This window comes from Nelusetta ayraudi, unplaced genomic scaffold (assembly GCF_046127955.1).
Source record: "Nelusetta ayraudi isolate G7.1 ecotype Tasmania unplaced genomic scaffold, CSIRO-AGI_Nayr_v1 ptg000004l, whole genome shotgun sequence".
Classification (NCBI taxonomy): domain Eukaryota; kingdom Metazoa; phylum Chordata; class Actinopteri; order Tetraodontiformes; family Monacanthidae; genus Nelusetta; species Nelusetta ayraudi.
The window spans coordinates 15,569,135-15,590,297 of record NW_027466054.1 but is presented as its reverse complement, the minus strand read 5'-3'; the positions used below and the strand labels follow the sequence as shown (position 1 = coordinate 15,590,297).

The 21,163-nt window shown below is 46.3% G+C and overlaps 3 protein-coding genes across 4 annotated transcripts in view; 1 reads left to right on the top strand and 2 right to left on the bottom strand.

The window, feature by feature from the left end:
* Positions 1-8,652, bottom strand: part of LOC142896129 (protein Wiz-like) — a 93,856-nt gene extending 85,204 nt beyond the window's left edge. The window contains exon 1 of the mRNA XM_076037627.1: positions 8,646-8,652. The gene's annotated coding sequence lies outside the window, so the exon portion shown is untranslated. The remainder of the gene's footprint in view (positions 1-8,645) is intronic.
* lrpap1 (low density lipoprotein receptor-related protein associated protein 1) overlaps positions 1-21,163 on the bottom strand; it is a 139,365-nt gene that overhangs the window by 728 nt on the left and 117,474 nt on the right. The gene's annotated exons all lie outside the window — the stretch shown is intronic.
* Positions 1-21,163, top strand: part of grk4 (G protein-coupled receptor kinase 4) — a 45,697-nt gene that overhangs the window by 12,959 nt on the left and 11,575 nt on the right. For both annotated transcript variants that reach the window (XM_076037528.1, XM_076037535.1), the window contains exons 2-8: positions 2,211-2,306; positions 8,211-8,323; positions 9,548-9,625; positions 12,079-12,179; positions 17,709-17,801; positions 18,953-19,016; positions 19,371-19,511. In XM_076037528.1, coding sequence (XP_075893643.1) covers positions 2,211-2,306; positions 8,211-8,323; positions 9,548-9,625; positions 12,079-12,179; positions 17,709-17,801; positions 18,953-19,016; positions 19,371-19,511 — 686 coding nt within the window. The remainder of the gene's footprint in view (positions 1-2,210; positions 2,307-8,210; positions 8,324-9,547; positions 9,626-12,078; positions 12,180-17,708; positions 17,802-18,952; positions 19,017-19,370; positions 19,512-21,163) is intronic.

Here is a 21,163-nt window from a genome sequence, read left to right as displayed (position 1 = left end):
AAGTAGTTGCTAGCGCTGTTCCCTCACAAGCAGGAAGGTTGTAGGTTTGATTCCCTGGCATTCCAAAAACATGCACACAGGCAATTCACTGCAAGATCAGCGCTGTTGCTGCTGCTATTTTGCAGCTCACACTGGTTTCATCTCAGCCCAGGCCACAGTTATCACCCCATCCTCCCTAAAGGATACCGATTGGCCCGGCCATATTCCCATCCAGTGAAAATGAATCAGACTTCAAGGTACAGTTGTGAGAGTTCAGACTTGACATCCCAGCAACCCAGCTGCCTGGTGAGGTCAGTGAATATAGAGTTTACTGACATAATAACCTGCCAGGAGCAGTTTAGAGATTAATTGTAAATGCCCTTGCAACATGCACTGTCTGTGACACGTGCACCTATGTCCCAAAAGAAAAACCCCCTCACGTCACAGAGTTAATCCTGAAGTCGTCCGCGGTGACCTACTTTCCTCTTTCGCAGCGTCAATTCACGGGAATGGAAGTTCTCGCCGCAGCGACACGCAGCTGGATCCGACAACCTTTGAGTGGGTTTTTGTTTTTGTCGTTTTAATGTCTTTCCCCCCCCTTGCGACGTGGACAGAGAGAGAAATCCTTCGGCCTCGGCTTCACAGCACAGTGGCCGCACCAGCGGTGGCTTCTGACAGCTGGAACTCTCATTCATGCAGCACAGAGGGTCACAGTGGTCAAACACCTGCAAAACAACACCTCGTCAACTCGCGCGCACGCACACACACACACACACACACACACACACACACACACACACACACACACACACACACACACACACACACACACACTGGCTGTATAGTTGGCATGGCCTCTGCAAAAACATCCTTGCACAGGTTCAGCTTTTTTTTGTACCGTTCACGAGAGCACGCAGAAAACAATCACCTCCAAAAAGGGACTCCAACACGTTGATCACATATGTGAGCCAGTAAGACACAAGTCCCATTCTCATTATTATTGCTATTCTCATTATTTTTCAAAGGCAATTTTTCATCATTGTTTTTCAAAGGCAAACAGGTATGTTCATTTTTTTTAGACTGTCCTCCAAATGGCATTGTTAGATATGAACCAACAATTTAAATTATATGTCATTTTCAGGGCTAAGACCTGTTCACAGCTTCCTTGGTTGTTAATTTTTTTTAATGTTTTGTGTCAAGTGAAGTGGAATAGCTTATAAAGAATGGACTTTTCTCAGTTCTGGAGAGTTCAGTGACTGGCCATGGATGCAGAATATTGTCTGAAGACCCTGAAAAGTGATGTGGGGCCTTAAGATTTTTTTTGCAACCTTTTGTTCCTTTTATCAGCAATATCATCAAACAATAAAAATGAAAAAAAAAGTCTAAGTTGATTCGGTCATTGAGAGAATTGACAGTTCTTAAATTGTTTTAACGCATCACGTTAAATTCTAACCTTGCAAAACTATGCTTGACTATGACTTGCTCGTTGGCAGTCACACACTTTTGAAAAGCTGGCTCAATCTATAACCCCCCACGCACACCCCCACACACACACACACACACACACACACACACCCCTCTCTTTGTTCGAGTGAACTTTTCACTAAAATATGTGACCCCCGGTCCTCTTCTGAGTGCTGTCGGGCCCGCAGGTCGTTCACTCCTCACATCAGGGTCATCTGATGACCACAGGACCGTCCACCACCACCAGCAGCATGTGACCCCACTGATGAGGCAGATATTAAAGCTGTGTTTGGTTAATGTTCCACCAAGCCTCAAGAAAAATATGTGTGTGTGTGTGTGTGTGTGTGTGTGTGTGTGTGTGTGTGTGTGTGTGTGTGTGTGTGTGTGTGTGTGTGTGTGTGTGTGTGTGTGTGTGTTAATGCCCATGGTCTCTGGAGCTGTCAACATTCCTCACCACATGCTCTGTCATGATGCATGGAGGCGACTGGTGAGACGAACCAGCTGTCCCTGCCTCTGGTCAGCACAAGGTCAACATACTTTGCGCTTGTGTGTACATGCGCACGCACGCATACGCGCACATACACAACAACACACCATGAAAACACTCCCACTGTACCGGCGGCCTTCTCGCTCTTGTGGTCGGAAGTGGCCGCCGCAAGATGTGGTCAAAGACCTCAAAGTGGCAAAATGTTGGCTGACTGGTGTGTTGGTTTGTTTCCTGATTTACTAACTGTCTGTCTGTCTGTCTGCATGTCTGTGTGTCTCAGGTGGAGGAGGCAAGAGGAACGGCCGCAGCAAGAAATGGAAGGAGATGCTAAAACTCCCCCACATCAGCCAGTGTGAGGAGCTACGCCGGACCATCGGTGAGAATGCAGTGTGTGTGTGTGTGTGTGTGTGTGTGTGTGTGTGTGTGTGTGTGTGTGTGTGTGTGTGTGTGTGTGTGTGTGTGTGAGATAACGTGCCATGCTGTGCCGTTTTGGGGTGGGTCCCACCGCTGGAGGAAGTTCAGATTGAACTTCCTTCCTGTTTCTACCCGTCTCCACCCGGCAGGCTGCAGGGCCGGGGGTGGGGGCGGGGGGGTGCAGGAAACGCTGTGTGCGTGTCTGACTCAGGCGGACCGTTTTTCCCCCCCTTTTTTTTGTTTTTGAGCGGCCGCTCTCTTCTTAAGGTCTCTCTCATCTGACGTGACGTCTTTTCGCGCCGTGGAGTCCAGGCGTCCTCGCGCCCGCTTCCTTCCTGCTTCGACCGGCATCCAGCGTTCGGCCTCCGTTCTTCTTTTGTGGCCGAGGCAAAGGGCTTCGCTCTCCCGGGCCCCTGCCGCAGACACACACACACACACACACAGGCTCCCTGAATGCCACAGCCTGGTGTGTGTGTGTGTGTGTGTGTGTGTGTGTGTGTGTGTGTGTGTGTGTGTGTGTGTGTGTGTGTGTGTGTGTGTGTGTGTGTGGGTGCCTGTGTGTAATAGTGCGTCACAGCTATCTCTGTCAGAGATTGCGGCACTGCCCTCCCCCACACACTCTCCTTGCCCGTCTCCATGTCTCCCCCTCCCACTGTCCATATCTCCCTGCCTCACCCCCCCCCCCCCCCTCTCTGTCGGCGGGAGAGTGAAAAAGTGAGGCGACAGCGACGGGCTTCAGCAGAGAAGAGGGAGGAGAAGAGGGAGGAGAAGATCTCGGCGCGGAGGAAGAGGAGTAAGATGCGTGAGCGGCTCTCCTGCTCCGCTGTCTGCCGTCACTCTTCCTTGCCCGCAAATTATCGCTCGTTTCACGTAAAAACACACCTGTCATGTCTGCTCTGGATTGGTTACCTGCCAAAGTGTGAACGTGGATGTGCGGCGTGTCACGTATTTATCACCCTTGGCATTATGATGCTGCAGAGGATTCTAAAACGAGCCGTGTGTGTATGTATGCGTGTGTGTGTGTGTGTGTGTGTGTGTGTGTGTGTGTGTGTGTGTGTGTGTGTGTGTGTGTGTGTGTGTGTGTGTGTGTGTGTGTGTGCGCGTGTGTGCACGTGCCCGTGCCCCTGCTGCACGCCGCAGCTGTTGCGGGCTACATACGTCACTCTTACATAGATTCTATTGCGTAATTTCCCTATCGCACTGAGCAGGATCAAAATAATCCTCTTTGCATACTCAAACACACGGCGGACATGCACATGTGCGCAGATTCCACATACACGCGCACGCGCGCACACACACACACACACACACACACACCTGTGAGTGGCGGGAGCCTGCACACGGCGGTGTGGGCTGAGCAGATAGAGGGATACATCACGGTGACTGATAGCAGCGTCTTTGTTGTGTCTTGATAATGTCAGGCATTTGACCTTAGCCTTGACAAGTGTGCAGTACTTCTAAGAAACCCAGATTACATTATGTGGGCCGCAGCCACTTTGTCTGCCCGGCCATCGGACGCACTCTCCTCTCCTCTCCTTCCATCCTGTCCCATCCCATCCTCCTCCTCCTCCTCCTCCTCCTCCTCTTCTTCTTCTTCTTCTCTCTCTCCTTTTGTGAGTCATGTGGGAACGTTTCCTAGCGCACCTCGGTGCAGTAGGCGGCGCCATAAAGGATTGTACTGTGAATGAGGGAGCTGGCCGACATTCGGCCGAGATTCCGACCCTCTGGGAGAAAGAGGCACTGTTTTGACTGTGGAGAACTTTTCTGGGGATTGGCTGATGCACGGGACCACCTGTGTGCCCACTTCACAAATACTCCTGTCCCTTCCAGAACTGCTCCTCTGTGTCACGGGGGCCACCCGACAACAAACTGTCGGGAAGAAAAACTGACAAAAACTTGTCTCTTCATCCCCAACATGTAGTTTCTGAACGACTTTGAAGGAAAAATTATAACCGTGCTCGAAAAAGTGCACGAAAAAAGAACCCAGTCTATAGTGGCCATAAAGGTCCAGTGTGTGTGTGTATGATTTTTATATTGGTAAAACCATAACATACTGGCCATAAATACATTAATGAAAGTGTATACTTGCAGTACAATAGAAATGTTCTTTGATTTTCCTACCTTTAGAACAGTTCTCATGTATATAAAAATATACATAGAGCAATAAGGGTCTTGACCCCAGTTAGCTGCCATCTTGCGCCGCCATTTTTGAAGGAAGCCTGCCTGACAGTGGCCTGAATCCGAAACGCGCTGTCAGCTGGCCTTCATTAAAAATTTTACTCACCTTAAAGTTGTTTTGTGTTGTTTGAGATTTTTCCAACTTGAACAAACAAGTAGTATCATCAGGTGTTGTTCAATAAGGGGGTAAAACGGCAAGAAAATAAAGTGTGGGAAAGAAAAGGCCAAGCTCCTTCGAAGGCCTGCAGGGAACAGGGTGTACTTACTTAGCTTAGCTTAGCTTAGCCGGAAACAAGCTGTTGGAGTTTTCAACCCAAGTTTAAACGGGAGTGTGTTGAACTGGTGGTCATCTCGAAAAGTTCAAGCGTTTTCATCATCCTCTCTCTCTCTTTCTTTCTCTCTCTCTCTCTCCCTCTCTCTCCCTCTCTCTGTACGTTTTCTGACACCTTGCTGAGTCGAGCGTGCGGTTCATCGTCCTCTCACAGTTGTTTCCCATCAGCCCCACAGGAAGAAGGTTCGTTTGACGCAAAGAGCGCATTTCTCACTGATGGGATTCTGGCGGACACTCTTTTGTTTTGATTGTTTTGCGGCTGAGGTCGGCCCCCGGACAAAGACACGTGTATTCTCCTCAGAGGAGCTGCGACCAGGACAAACAGCCTGGGCTTCCTTCTCTCTCTCTCAGTCCTCGCTCACCTGCACGAAGAGGGACTTTCCACAAATTGTGCACCGCTCAATGTAAAAGACCCAGAATATTAACTGTTCACCTTCGTCCTGGCGTTTTATGAAGGAATTTTGCCCCTGCGAAGGAAAATAAAAAAATTAAAAAATGCTGGATCTCACAGAAGTAAAGTCCACCTACACATTTATTTTTGCCAGCTTTTATTTTTTCATGAGGTTCACACGAATTGCTGTGCAGTAGCTGTACTGAAACATGCGTGTTTCGCAGAAAATTGGCTTGTTTACCGTCGACTTATGAAAACACAGATACTAAAAGCCTTCGTGTGTCCCTCCGTGGGGATTGTTGCCAAGTCTCGGTTCTCTGCGCACCGTTAAAATGTCAACAAACTGTGACAGAAAATTACACAGTCAAGACAGAACTGTCGAGACGACGCCCCTCTATTTAAATAAGTAAATGCAGGCGACCAGAACGGACAAAAAAAAGAGTCAAAGCCAGTGAAAAAAAATCCATAAAGTGCTTTTTTGGGGTTTCCAGTAAGTTTTTTTTTTTTTTTTTTTTTAAAAACTGAACCATCACTATGTCTATCAGTAATACTTATAAATGTGTCTCTGGATCACACATACATTCCTACATTCATATTTACAGTGGCTTAGTTTTTCTTTTTAAAGTAAAAAAAAAATAAAAATTCTCAAAATGTTGATGTGAAGAGCTGAGCAAGAAAAAAAACAGATGCTTTTATCTGTTTTATGTCGAAATCGCTTCTCGATCGTCAAGTTCGCTTTGCTGAAAGGTTCTGTGTGTCAACCAGAAGCCTGAGGGAGGGTCACATGACATGACAGCTGGAGTGTCTGTGACTGCAAATGAGTGGAATTGTCCTGAAACTGTGTCGTAAAAACCTGTTTTTCAGGAACAACCGTAACCTCATCAGACAGTTGACGGAATTCTGGACGCATCTGGTTTCAAACCCAACAGTTCTTGTGAAGCCTCAAAAAAATCCTGAACTTTTTTTGTTGCTGTTGTTGCTGAACATGTGCTTTAACACGCTGCCCTTTTTTAATATTGAAACACTGGCAGAAGCAAAAGGTGCAGTTAAATTTCACGATTTGATTTGCTGCCCTGCCTGTTTCTGAACAAATGAAGCACAGGAAGTGAAGTCACATGTTGTCTGGTCAGGTCTGGCAACCCGTCCGACCAAATCATTTGTTCAGGTCGAGGAGAGTTAGTAACTGTTGTCACGGCAACAACTCCATCCATCCATCCATCCATCCATCCATCCATCCATCCATCCATCTCTTCAGTTGAGCAGCAACTGCACACTGAGCACAGTGTTACCGATTCGATGCAAAAACTTGCACATTTTTTTATCTCTCTGCTAAAATTGACGATTTATTGGACCTTCCACGCGTTTGTAACGAGTTGGTCTCACTCAGCAGAGCAAACATCTGGCTGGGTCAGGGTTGGGTGGGTTCAGCACCCTTTGTGACATCACGGAGGGCTGATTCCAGAACTGTATGTCTTCACGCACATTATCTGGGAAGTGGAGCGAGCAAACGAAAGGGACAGGTGGACTTTACCCGTCGACAGGCCAGAGGGACCTGTTGTTTGTTGGGGATCACTGGGTGAACTTTGCCTCACACGGGGCCCCTTAAAGCAGCAAAGCTTTTTCTGACGCAGTCTCCTGAACGCTCTCCGGAAGAGCTCCCCATGTTCCTCATCATATTCCAGCGGTGGAGAGGAAGGCAGTAAAAACATCTTGACTCTCCGCTGCTTGATGACTTTGTTTTGGTGAGGGTGGTGGTGGGGGTGGCGCTGTGTAATAAACAGCCGCCGCCGTGATTTACTGCTGGACGTCGAACTCTGGCTGTCGTCGCTCTCTTCCACTCTCCCGCAGTTTCCCCCCCACGTCCTCCGTCCTCAGGGGAGTGCGTGCCCATACATGTGTGGTCTATTTTTGTGTGTCTGTTTATCTGGTGTGTGTGTGTGTGTGTGTGTGTGTGTGTGTGTGTGTGTGTGTGTGTGTGTGTGTGTGTGTGTGTGTGTGTGTGTGTGTGTGTGTGTGTGGCGGGGGGATCAGGTCTGCTGTCCGACAGTGATGGCGACCGTCTGGAAGCAGTGGAAAAATAACTCAAACAGGCGCCATTAGCTAAAGAGAAGACACTCGTGCAGATAAGACACAAGTTTTGTGCGACTTGGGTCTAACTCGTTGTTTTTCTTTTTCTTTGTTGTCATCAAGTTATGAGACCTCTGCAAATTAGCTTCTTTTTTTTGTTATGATTTCTTTCATTGTCCAGGATAATAAAAGTATATTGTTGTTGCCTGGATGAAAAAACATCACAAGTAGCCCTTATAAAACAACAACTACAATAAAAAAAAAAAAAAAAAACTTAAAAATGTTGCTGTTCAAAATATAAAAGGGTTTGTGTGTTTATTTTCTTTTCTCCACCCTTTCTTGAGAGTGAATTCAGTAGTTTGCACAATCCTTTTACGAACTTACAGACAGAAACTGAAACTTTCTCCGGGCACTTACTGAAAGGGACCCCTCCCTGTTATCACCCTGGTTTCTGTGTTCTTGAGTAGCCTGATCCTTTAGCAGCTTCCCCTACTCATTGCAAGCTTGGGGGAAGCGGTTTGTATTATTTTGGGTCGTTGTATACTTTTTTCTCAATCAGCAAAATAGATTTTGATGGTTAAAATACATAATCACAATATTTCTCAGTAAAATATAAAAAAAGAGAAAGTTTTAAGTCCATTTATTTATTTTTTCTGTGCACCTACATGCCTCCAGCAGTAAATCACAATCTGAGTATTTATTACCTTAATCGCTTCAATTTCAGCTTGTTACAGTTGTCCTTATGCTGTATGTATCAAAATAATGGCCATAAATACATTAAAAAAACAGATCAAGTCCTAAATGCAAGTTGACATGTGCACCTGCTGTTAATATAAATCCATGCTGAACCATAACAAAGCCTTTTCTTCTTCCCCTGCTGCCGCTTTGCCTCCCTGCAGAGAGGGACTACACCAGTCTGTGTGAGAAGCAGCCGATTGGCCGCCTGCTCTTCCGTCAGTACTGCGACACCAGGCCGGAGCTGAAGCGCTGCATCGAGTTCATGGACGCCGTGGTAAGACTCCGACCCCTCCTCTTCTCCCCTCCACTGGGCTCCGGCCTCCTCTCACACATCCTCTGCCACTTGTGATTTCTGTCTCAGAGCCGCACAGGAAGCTGGCGCTTGGTCCCCTGCCCGCTCTTGGCGGCGGCAGTGGCGGCAGTGTGGGGTGGGGTGATGTGATGTGGGGTGGGGTGGGGGCAATTAGCCACTTAGACGAGCTGTCAGGAGAGACCCCTCCCCTTCCTCTCAGCTCTCCTCCATGAGATCAAGCCCACGTCAGAGGCAGGTCCCCAGGGCGAGCAGGCCGACACAGGCCTGAGCTTGTGCCCCGGACCCTGGAGGTATGCGTTAAGAAAAAAAAAAAAAAAAAGTAGAGAGAGAGGGAGAGTGAAAATGGGGCAAATTGTGCCTTTTTTCGTTCAAACCTGCATTTTGTCGGGAGGACCAGCGCGCAAGTGAGAAAAAAAACGTAGCGGCGCTGACTGACGTGGACAAGCAGCAAGTCGACAGCCACATATTTTACCCATCAGAACCTCATTTTTACCATCCTTGCTGATGTCCAGAAAACCGGACATTTAGCCCTGTGTTTACTGTATGCTGCAAAAAGGATTCGTTTTAGCTCTCTGCTGGAACTATGACCTCCCGCACAAGGTGGTTTCAGAGGGCTGAGTGAAAATGTGGCCGACGGTGTGTGGGGTCACTCACCAGGAGGAGACGTCTGGGTCATAGTAGTGCCCTCTGTGACATCACAAAGGGTTCCCCCTTCCCACCTCCAGTGTGTGTTTTCTGGCATATGACAGAAGTGACAGATGCAGTTTTCACTGGCAGTCCAGATGCTAGAACATCAGTAAAGTCCATCGTGTACTACGTGGGACCCTTCAGACAGAGGTCCACAGGCCTTCATCCCATTCCTTGTGATGCCTGAGCATGTTTTCGGTACAGGCCTGTCCGGCTGGAGCACTAATCCCTAAAACACACCGTGTGCTGGTGCGACGGGGTGAAAACCCGAAGACTGCTGGATGCCAGCTAACATGAAGATGAACGCTGTGTCTCCTGATCTGTCTGCCATCTTCTCACCCCCCTTTTTTCTCTTTTGATTTCTTCCTCCTCATTAATTTTAGTTTGCTGGCCTCCCCCTTCCTGTTTCGGACCTATTTTGGAAGCGTACGAAATTATGGCTGGATGAGTATGACGTGCTGCGGTTTGTTCACGCTTGTCTCTCTCGCCCTCCGACAGGCCATGTACCAGCTCGCCCCTGATGAGAAGAGGAGGGACTGTGGCCTGAATGTTTTAGACACGTACTTTAATAATGGGGTAAGAGGCTGACTTCATGTGCGAGCCGGGGAGCCGGCCAACGCTGACACGATGTCTCATTTTTAAACTCACTTGCTCACATTTGAAGAAAAAAAAAAAAAATTATATGTATATACTTAAATGAGTATTATATGTTAGAAATTACCTCACTTTTCAAAATTGATGATGCGCTTTGTGCGGTGGACTGTGTCAGCCGAGATCGACAAGTGCACTGTTACTTCTTATGAGACTTCCACGGCTTTTACCTGTGTGGTCCGGTTTGAATTCCGGTTTCTGTTTTCCTCGGTTTTTTGTTCTTGACGGCTGCTGTGAAAGCAGTCAGCGTAACCCCCCTGTATACCAAAAAAATTTAAAAGAAAAAAGAAAAAAACTGGCGCGAGAGCGCTTAAAATGGTGGTTTGGTCCACTTCCAACAGAACCCTGTAGTGGTCTGTTTATGGTGCTAAAGAAAACATACCAACCACAGGATTTTGTTATAGTGGAAAGAAAGCGCCTTCAGCACTCTTTCTAGAGGAAAATGACTCGCAAGTCCGTCTGCTGATCATGTAATATCCCGGAAACAGTCTTTGGCCGATAAGCTGTCAAAACCTCACTGGGTACGGTCCACCAACCACCGCTCCATTCAAAAGTGTGTGGCCCCGTTCGGCTTGTTTACTTGCTGTCTTGTTTCAAACAGTGGTAAACTAGTTCTTAGTGCAACCAGGCACCTTAAATATTTGGTCACATAAACAGTCGCAGGATTTCGTTCCCTCTTTTCGGTCCCGGCGATGCACTGATGAGACAGAATGAGGGTTTTCTCGTCCGTCCCAAAGTTACCTGTAACTTTGTTTCGCTTCATGTTTGTGCTTTTCTCCAATCAAGTGACCAGCACCGAGCAGCATGAAGTTCTTTTGACAGCAAAAGACCTCTGCAACTTTAAACGTGTTATTGTAAACATTTAACATTTACATTTTTAATGATATAGTTTGATGAGACTGATTTAAAGGTCAGGCTAATCCCCATTTTGCGAGTCACTCACGTTGGAATGGAACAAAATTCTGATAAAGTCTGAGTGTTGAATGAACTCGTGGTAGACAGTAAACTGAGGGAAGTGCCAGTGCCCTTTGTGACATCACTAAGGGCATCACTTATTTCTGTGGAGTTCGTTGCCAGGCTGGATATAGGATTCTCTTGATATAAGAAAACAGTTTTTGAGTCAGTTTTTGTACAATATGGCACATTTTAAAGACTTCTCATTTCTCATTTCTCATAGTTGGAAACACCCCCCACACACAATGCGGTTCAAATTAGAAGTTATTACTGCACATACACAGCACTTTCAGGTCTGACCAATATAGGTCAAACACCACTGCAAGCAGAAGTAGTCAAACCACAGCATTATGAGGGCTAGTGCTCATTAGCCACTAATTTAATCCGTTGACCCAAAAACCGTTACTGATGACACTGAAAGGTGGAAATATCACCACCTTGTGTAGTGGAGTCTTATGTGTTTTGCTCAATATATCAATTCACATGTACCTTACAAATACATGTACATGGTTAAATGCCAGTAGTCCAGTTGAATCGACCTGCTTTTGCTGTATAGCCATGGTTGAGCTAACAGTGCTTGTAAACACTCCCAAGTGTTTACCCTACCGGAGCATTCCATTCATCACCGAGGTTGGAATTTGGAGCAAGGGATGATGTAACACTGGAGTTGGCGCCGCTCCAGTTGAAAGCTGTATGGTCAGATCGGGTGGCTCCGTTGCCGTCTTGTTAGCTTCGTTAGCCGACCCAGGACTATACAGTGCACGATAGTTTGTGCCTGAAAGCAATGTCAGACTTCATATCCGGGGAGAATCTGCACAATTTTACTAATTTTTCCGTACAAAAAAAACAGACAATTTAAGTTTAAAAAACTGTGAAGTGTCACTTTTTTTCCAACACGACGGAAGATTGCGGAAATTCTGTGGGGTTTGCAGATTGTGGCCCACAAACCCTTAAGAAAAGATCCCACGGAGTTGTAATGGTATGCACCTCAAAGTGCGGCTCTCCTGGTGTGTACATGAATATTATTGGTGGGATCAACTGGATGGAAACAGAACTGAGGAAACAAGCTGTCCCGTTGTCGGAAAATGGATTGAGTAAATATATAAAGTTCAGGCCAGGAATGTCTGAACGTGAACACACACCCTTATCGAACATACTTTCGCCTTTCCCAGAACTTTTATTTTTAGCCTTTAGGAAATATATGTAGCGCTCGCTGGAAACTGAATGAAGCACATTTGACTGACAAAAAAGTGCTTTTTTTGTTTTCTTGAAAAAGAAAGAAAGAAAAGGAAAAAAAAAAATCATGTGAGCTGTTAGCCACACTTAGGAAGGAGCTGCAGAAGATTTGTGCAGAGGAAAACACATCATTGCTGCTGTTGGTCTTCTTGTCTCACTCCGTCTCTCTGCCTGTCATCTCCCACCAGTCGGCGGCCCATCTGCCAGACATTCCCCAGGATGTGGTGGCTGGGTGTCGGGAGAGGCTGGAGCAGAGTCCCTGCAAGGAGCTCTTCGACGACTGCACCAAGTAAGCACCCCACGCCACACACATACACACACCATGGATGATGTGGCCTCTCGGTCGTGATCAGTCTGTTGATGAACGAGTCGCTACGATGGAGACCAATGCGCTTTCTGTTTCGGTGCTTTACCCGTGATTCAGTCTGGGCTGTCAAAGAGCAGCAGTGAGTCCATTCCTTCAGAGTGTGTGTGTGTGTGTGTGTGTGTGTGTGTGTGTGTGTGTGTGTGTGTGTGTGTGTTTGTAGACTGTGCACCCTGTCACTCTTCATGATGAGGCAGCTGGCACCTGGAGTGCAGTATAACACATATGCACACACACACACACACACACACACACACACACACACACGTTTGCGCGCACACGCATTCAGACTTGCAAACAGAAGCACAGTGGAGGCGAATGAAAAAGAGCAGCGGGCAGAAGGAGCATCCGGATGGCTGGCATGAAAACAACGGTCACCTCAGTGTTCTGGGTACACACACACACACACACACGCGCGCGCGCACACACACACACACACACACACACACACACACACACACACACACACACACACACACACACAGGCCGGCATGCATTCACACAAACACGCGGACACACACACTCGATTTACAAACACATGCGCACACTCTTGCAGGTGTTTCTGCTTCCTGCTCTCGGAGGCAGCAGAAGCAAACAGACGGGGGATTATTGCAGCAAATCCGCTTCTCATTGGACGGACGCACAAACACAGACATTAACACGCTCCAGCATAAGTTTGGTTTATCTCAGCTAAGTGTTGCTTTGCGAAATGACTCAGTTCACCTCGGCCACTCGGAAGAAGTTGCAGCATGTTGCACGCTGGCTAGGATTCAGATTGGACTTAATGCTTAATCGCTTATTGTCGCTTTTTTGAAATTTGTATCTTATTTTGGTCGACTGCCCCTTTCAAATGGTCAGAATGATGTTATGGAAAATTGTTACGCTTGAAACATATTTCGTTCCCTTCTTTTTTGGAGGTAATAGTATCTGTTTGAGCCATCCGTGAAGGATATGTATGCATGTGTTCTTATTCCGTGACAGAGAGTTTTGTTTTGGGTACCAATTTAAAGCCATTGGGGAAGAAAAATGTAGGTTACTGCAACTGGTGTGTGATTTAGTCGAGCCTCCCTGCTCTCGTGGAATATTGGAGTCTGCTGTGAGGAGTTGTGGAAAAGTGGGAACAAAAGTTTTGTAAAATAGTCATTTGTGCTTTCAACCTGCTCTTCTCATGTGGTAACGGGTTGGATCAGTAGCATCAGGGGGGGATAATGACCCCTCAGCGAACTGTTTACAGTTTATTTATTCTTCCAAGTGACATTGTGACATTTTCTCTATAAATCTTGTTTGTAACTTATTCATTAATCTTTATTCTTATGCGTTTGTTTTGTTTTAGTCACACGTCTCTCGAGCCTGAAATGAGAGAAGTCCAGTCCTTCCTGACAAAAATGTCTCCAAAACATCCAATTCTGGGAATTAGCCCATTGTGATGTCACAGAGGGTACTGCACAGTAACAAAACCTATGCAAGGTATTCATTCAGCTCTATGAGACTTCCTCATTACTTTCTGAAAGGGTTTGTCTCTTCCAAACATATGGAATATCTAAAAAAGCAGCCAGTAGCATCCAGAAGCGAAAAAATATAAGTTTTGCAGGAAGACGTAAAAAGAAGGCTAAATATGCTGTCTTCCTGGGGGTCTGTAGATTTTGTTTTTTAGGTAAAAATGTTGATGGTACCAGACATTTTAGCCTGTTAGACTCTAAACACTTCATAGTAGAGGTTGATATGAACAAAATACGCACTTTGCCTTGCATCTGAGGTCTTACCCTGTTTGTTGTTTGGTCTCTAAGTTTAACATTTCGGGACGCGGTGGAACAATGAGGGACGAGTAGATCCTGTCAGATGTATCCTCTTTGATTTAATCTTAATTCTGTTGTCTTAAAGGGCAAACGTGCACTTGCACTAATCACTGCCGGAACTTGGTGCGTCCGTTACGCACCAAGTTAAGCGCTAAGCTAATTTCCAGCTTGGGAACGTCGGCCTGTTCAAAACCATAGGAACAGACACACACGCAGCAGGCACTTGATAAAAGTGAAGAGGTGAGACGCAAAGAAAATGTTACGGTGGTAAAAACAGGTGAGAGCAAAAACACTGGCACGTGTTTGTGAATGGGATGGCTATAAAAAATCCACTCATCATTCAGTCCTTCCACTATCGCTTGTGGACTTTGTATTTTCCCCCCATTTTCTTATTCCGAGATGTAATTCTGACCCATAGCAGGTTTGTTTTTCTTTTTTTCCCCTCCCCGCATTCGATGGAGGAGTTGTAGGAAAGCGTGGGGCTGCATGTGGAAACGGGACTTTTGGCACAGCCAGCAGGGTTGTTAGCTCACTCATGGGTTTTCTTCGGCTGCGGTGGAACATGAGTTACGTCATGAAAGTGTGTGTGTGTGTGTGTGTGTGTGTGTGTGTGTGTGTGTGTGTGTGTGTGCCAGGTTTGTTTGACAAAGGTCCGTGTGCTGATTGTTCTCCGCTCTCCCCTCCTGTACTGTTCACATCGTGCAACAAAAGCCATACTGTGGCCACGTTTGTTTGTACTCCCAGTGGTGTCTCAACTTCAGGCCAGGAACTCATCTCAGAGTCTCCCAGCAGGAGCCAGCTGGTCCACTAGGACTGTTGATAAGGAAATTTCAGACAGAATTTTGTATTGAGAAGAAGATGGAAGTAGGTGGTATGTTGACTAGCTAGCGGTAACGTTGTTAAGTACAGACAGTCGACTTTCACTAAAATTTCTAAAGGTGAAAATTTAATGCACGTAAATTAAATGCACACAAGTCCTTTATTTAAATAAATGTGCTGCCATCGCTAGCAGCACACTGCGCTAGTTAGAAGTTAGAAACTCGAAGTTAGAAACTCGAAGTTAGAAGCTAGAAGCTAGAAGTTAGAATGCTAATTAGCTTTACCACATTGTCACAGACCCCAAAAAAAAAACATTAGCGCCAGTAGCTGTCTGGCTGCAATGCAGCTTGGTGGTAAATGCTATAACAGGCACGGTGTCGCTCGCTGGGTTCCTGTCCTCCGATAAATATAACGTCTGATATGACGTTTGTTGAGGGCGTCAAGTGTCACTGTTGCTAATTTTTTTTGGGGGGGGCAGTTTACTATTTATTACACGTTTACGTAACTTGGCACTTACCCTTTCAATTGGGTTTTCATGGGCATCTGAGTGACTTTACAGCCTTACATCAGCGGAACAGACTGGAAAGATTCTCCACTAGGCAGAGAAGCGTCCGGGATGTCATAACTTCTCAGGCCTGTCTTACCGAGGAGGTGCAGGGCGCTCCGCTCCACTTGTGGAAACTCTCTCTACTCACAAGCCGCGTGCCAAGAACAGCCACCCCGGGGCCCGGCTGGTAACCACAGGCAGCTTTTCCCTCATCCTCCTCTTCTTGCGATGAAGTCATTCCCAAACACGGTCGAGGAAAAATCATCCTGCGCCAAATACTGTATGAGCATCTCCTCCACTTTTCTGGGTGGCAGAGGAGGAGGAGAGTGCGTGCTGCAACGCTGGTAGGCCGCTATGTGTTAGAGCCTGGCAGAGGAGGAGGAGGTTTGGATCTCGGCTGGTCAGCAGGAGGGAACGGAGTGCTGGCGAGGACAACTCTCGCTGCCGTCGGGTTCAGGAGGAGTAGCACCTCAGCTTTTACACACATTCCACGGTTGGATTCCCAGGTGTTGCACCTTTACTCCCTGTCAATTCCAGCATCTGCGCGGCGCCATCGTCATTTCTTGGACCTCGAGTACGGATCGCAGATAATTTCCCACCATTCGTGGCTAGTTTAGCCAGATGTTGTGAATCCCTAGAAGTCTGTCTGTCAGTCGTAAAAAGGCACTGGTTGTTTGTTTACGATTTGACAGGCAGTGACTCACAAGTCAGATTTTCCCATTTGATGCCTGATCCGTAAAAGGCATGCAATCCACGTTTCTTGTCTCCAACATGGTGGTGTTATACTTCTAAAGCGCCGGTCTCGGCCTCAGGGAGAAGTCAGTCACTTGCTCTTAAACTGTATCTGACACACAAGTAAACCCGCTGCCTGTGAATCTAAAGACACTTCTGACACTTTTAATTTATTTTTTTTTTATTGTAAAATGTCCTTTTGGTACAGTTTCTGGTTTGCATCTGAGGCTTAATCACCAAAAAAAATTCTGCCTCCGTGATGTAGCTTTACTTATATGTAATCAGTCAACCTGTTTCTTGAATTTGTTATGAAGGAAGAACAAACGCCTCCAGCCCATTTCTTAGGTTGTTCAACGGCTTTTGGTTGCAGCAAACCTTCAAATTACATGCAATCTCAGACTTTGTCTTTTTGTTTGTTTTAAGATCAGGACCAAAGTCAAAGTTGCATTGATTCGTGAATTCAGTCATACCATGAGATTAGCAGGTTTAAGTGCTGGTTAATAGATGGCAAATCGCGGGTAAAGGCACCCAGAAGATGTTAGTTTCTCAATAAGTAACAATATCCCGACTGAAACAAATATCGGAAAGTAGCAGACTGAAGCCTTTCAAATGTCACCTGTGAGCGTGGACAGGAGGGTTTTTTTTGTTTCTTCTCCTGATACTTCTGCTTAATCAGGGAAAGAAGTATGTAACCTGTCCCATCAGAGTTCTCAGCTCCGGTGTATGTTTGTAGGGACGGCGTCGCACGTTAAGACGTTTCTTTGTAGTCCGACACCATCTGCAGTTGAAAGACTGGATGTGAGAGGCAATCAGACAGGCAGGGTCGTGTCAGGGAGTCGTGTTCCTGCACGTCCCAGTGGAGCGACCGTGATGTACGAGCGGTAGAACATGAAGGCTGCGACCTGCCGCGACCTCCCTGTCCTTCCCTTACAGACCTTCATTTAGCCGCCGGGGCGCCGGGCGCAGAACGCGTTCCGTTCATCCTGCGGGAACTTGTGACATAATCGATGGACGGCGCTCAGTCACGCCCACCGTGCACATGTGAGCCGAGGTGAGATCAGATGTTCCTCTCCGCCTCCCACCCTGGTTTTTAAAAAAACCCCGAAATCCCCTGTTTCCTTTTTCTGAGCTGAGTGGAATGTCTCCGTCGAAAAGGCACATTTTTTCTGTTCTTTTCTTTTCTTTTTTCTTTCTGCGCCCGTGCTGCGTTGCCTCGTTGTTCACTTCAGTCCTTCCACTGAGAGCTGCTTTGAACTGCGACACTGCGGGTGCTGCCTAAACACGCACACGCACATGCACATACACACACAAATGTGGACACACATCTGAATCCAGGGGTTAGCCAGATAAAAAGGATATGTGTTTGAAGTCATTGTAAAGGTTGGAAGCCTTCCCCGGGGAATGCAGACCAGCTGTCGGAAAGTCTGGAACGCCGGGTAATAAATCCCACCTTCCCCCTTCCTCGGCTTTATTTTTCTGTCGGTGACGCATGCATTGTTGCGCCTTTACTATGCCGCTTTAATCACCTTCCTCCTCCTTCCTCCTGTCTCCCCTCTGCAGAATCGTCCGGGACTACCTGAGCGGGGTGCCCTTCTCCTCCTACCAGGAGTCCATGTACTTCTCTCGCTTCCTTCAGTGGAAATGGTTGGAGAGGTGCGTGGCTACTTCAGAACACACACACACACACACACACACACACACACACCTGGAGAGTCCACCTGCCGCACACGTACACACGAGATGGATAGCGAACCATATTGTAACGCACGCCGATCAGCTGAAGGGTTAAAAGTTGCACATCAGCGTTTGACAGGCCAGCACGTCGGGTGGAGACTCGAAGGTCTTTGTCATGTTGCTCTGGGTGTCGTTGGGAATTACACTGTCATACTTGGGGAACCAGTATTTTAGGATGAGTCACTGCAAGTGGGAAACTTGCGGTGGCACTTTTTCTGTTGTTGTTGTTGTTTGTTTGTTTTGCGTGCCCCATCGTCACGATCAGTGTGTCTAGGATTTATCACAGGAATCTGATGACGCACGGTGTCAAATATTAAAAGACCCCAACCACAGAATTGGCCAAGAGATGCAATGCATGCAATTTACCGTCATTTGATTGGAAATTCAACTCACTCGGTTGTTGGCTAACATTCTGTGTGGGTTGGTCGTGTGTGAGAGAACTCGTGTGTCATCTTGCAAACACTCCTTCCCGTCTCTCAAACCATTCAAGCGCATTGCTGCCTTCCCTCAAGAAGGCTGGAAAGCTTGCAAAAAAATACACAAATCAGCCCAAACAGCCGAGCTGTTTCAAAGGAATTGAATGTATCAGGTGATATGCATCCCTTAACTTATGTGCACGAGAGGTCTGAATATGTCTGAAGACCATTTTCAGTCCAATGTTCACGTGAATTGAACAAGGAAGTCACTGTGCTGCACACATTCCAATGTTAAATTGACATGAACATTCTTTTTACAGAATTTGGGGAAGCAATAAAATGGAATTCTAGGAGACAATCTGAAACTGGTTTCAGCATTTTGGCCGATCTTTGCACGGCGGTCCCGCGTCGCGTTCCGGCGCAACGAAAAACACAAAAGGCGGCCGCTGCCAGTCGGTGTTTTCTGTTTGGACGTGCTAAATAATTGATGAGGCTGTGCCTAATGGCTGGGGAACAGAGGCAGGGGTGGAAACAGCAGTCATCAGGCTGCATTAATAATGTACGGGGAGCATTACTCTGTCTGCAGCCGCGGCCTGGTCTCACTCATTCCTACGTCTCCTTCTCTTTTGTCACTCTTCCCCTCCCCCCCTGCAGACAACCAGTAACCAAAAATACCTTCAGACATTACAGAGTACTAGGAAAAGGTGGATTTGGCGAGGTGAGTGTCTATGATAATAGTAATGATTATAATAATTATGATGATGATAATAAAAAAAAATGTTTGCGCCACTGTTGGCGAAAGTTTCGTCCCTCAGCGGGCTGCGAGTGGCGAAATGAGGTTTTAATGATTTATGCACCCTCAAGTAGCCTTTAACAGTCCGTTAATGCAGCGCTGTTTATGTCTCCACCAACGGTAATGTTGGGCGGAGGGATCTGCGGTGTGACACATTAGCTTCCATTAGCTGTACTTGAAAGTGTGCTTCTTTTTTCACGAGGGTACATAAATGTGTGCCCGTGCGTGCGTGCGTGCGTGCGTGCGTGTAATCGTGTTTCCTCGCCCCTCGTTTTCCAGGTTTGTGCCTGCCAAGTACGTGCCACCGGTAAGATGTACGCCTGTAAAAAGCTGGAAAAGAAACGGGTGAAGAAAAGAAAAGGTGAAGCAATGGCACTAAACGAAAAACGCATTTTAGAAAAAGTTAACAGTAGTTTTGTAGTAAGTACTACCTTTTTCTTATTCCATCTTTTGAATGCAAATGTACCTGTTTTTGTGCGTGTCTGTGTGTATGTGTGCGTTTTATAATGGCTGTGGGATCCCACAGGAGAAATGGAACGGCATGTTTGCAAAGGCTGTCACTCAGTAGATAGAAGCTGCGTGTGTGTGTGTGTGTGTGTGTGTGTGTGTGTGTGTGTGTGTGTGTGTGTGTGTGTGTGTGTGTGTGTGTGTGTGTGTGTGTGTGTGTGTGTGTGAAGGTTGTGATGTTTAGTCACAAAGGCGTGCGGCGGAAACCTGCGCTGCAGTTTGCAAAGATTTTCCCACCGTTTGGACAAAATATCAATGTTTGACCAGTGTCAAACACGCCAGGTTCCATTTCTCTTGGATGTCACCGGCAGCGTGTGTGTGTGTATTTGAATGCATTGTGATGTGCCTGGATTCTCTGCCATTGTAATTGTTTGTCCTACTGTTTTTTGATGAACTTGTTTTTGGTTCACAGGTTGTTTGTTGTGTACGTTTTGTTTTTTTTTGCCTCGACGATCAACACCTGCTCTTTTTCGCTTTTGCACACAACTGATTGATTTATTGTTTTCCATTCCTTTCCAGTTGTGTGTTTTACCTTCTGGCTAAACACATTGACGAGCGTATTGCCTTTACATTTTTCATGCCTATTCTGTAAATTCCACTGAATTTCAGTCCAAAGCTTGAGGTCAGATTTATGTATCTCTTCAAATCAAGAGTATGAAACAGCAGGTGTTGATAAACGTCTCAACAGTCGTGGCTTAAACAACACGCCCCTATTTATTCATGGTTTGGCCTTCAGGCTTTTTGACTTCATCCAGGTGTAAATAAAATAGACCTGTCTGAGCTGGAAACTGATAAAAACAAGAGATGAAAAAGGGAATTTTAAAAAGTGCCATTTGGTATCCTGAAAAGTTGGATTAAAAAGTCAAACAGTATAACTCACTGCACTGAGTTGTTTGAATATTTAACAATTTATCCTTCATAGCCTTGGCTACAGTGGTCATAGATTATTGTCCAGGCTATAATGCAACTGAAATATTAACAGTTAGGGAAGAAAATAAATAATGAAATAAATCTGGTCAGGCCAATTAAAAGATCTATCTATCTATCTATCTATCTATCTATCTATCTATCTATCTATCTATCTATCTATCTATCTATCTATCTATCTATCTATCTATCTATCTATCATGCGTCTACTATTGTGGGATGATGTGCTTGTTTGTGAACTGTGTTGCATGTAAGTGAAAATGAACAAATGACAATATGTGATTTGGAGCACGCTTGTGTTCCAAGTGAACTGTTTCCCTTTGGTATTTTAACATGTGTCGCCGTTTGCCACTTCAGAGCCACTGAATAGTCCCACGTCCGAGTCTTGTGATGACCGTTTATGTATTTCTGCAGCCGTCGGCAGTCTTTGTACGCAACAACACTCAAGCTTTGACCCTCATCATCATGTTCACATTTGGGATCAGCACAGCGTGCTCCTCTCTCTCTATATCTTTCTCTCTCTCTCTCTCTCTCTCGCTCTTTCACTCGCCACCGTCAGCTGCTCTTGCGCGTGGAAAACGACTCTCAGGTGCTTTTGAGCAGGAAAGGAAAACTTAGCTTTGGCTCCGCTGTTGTGC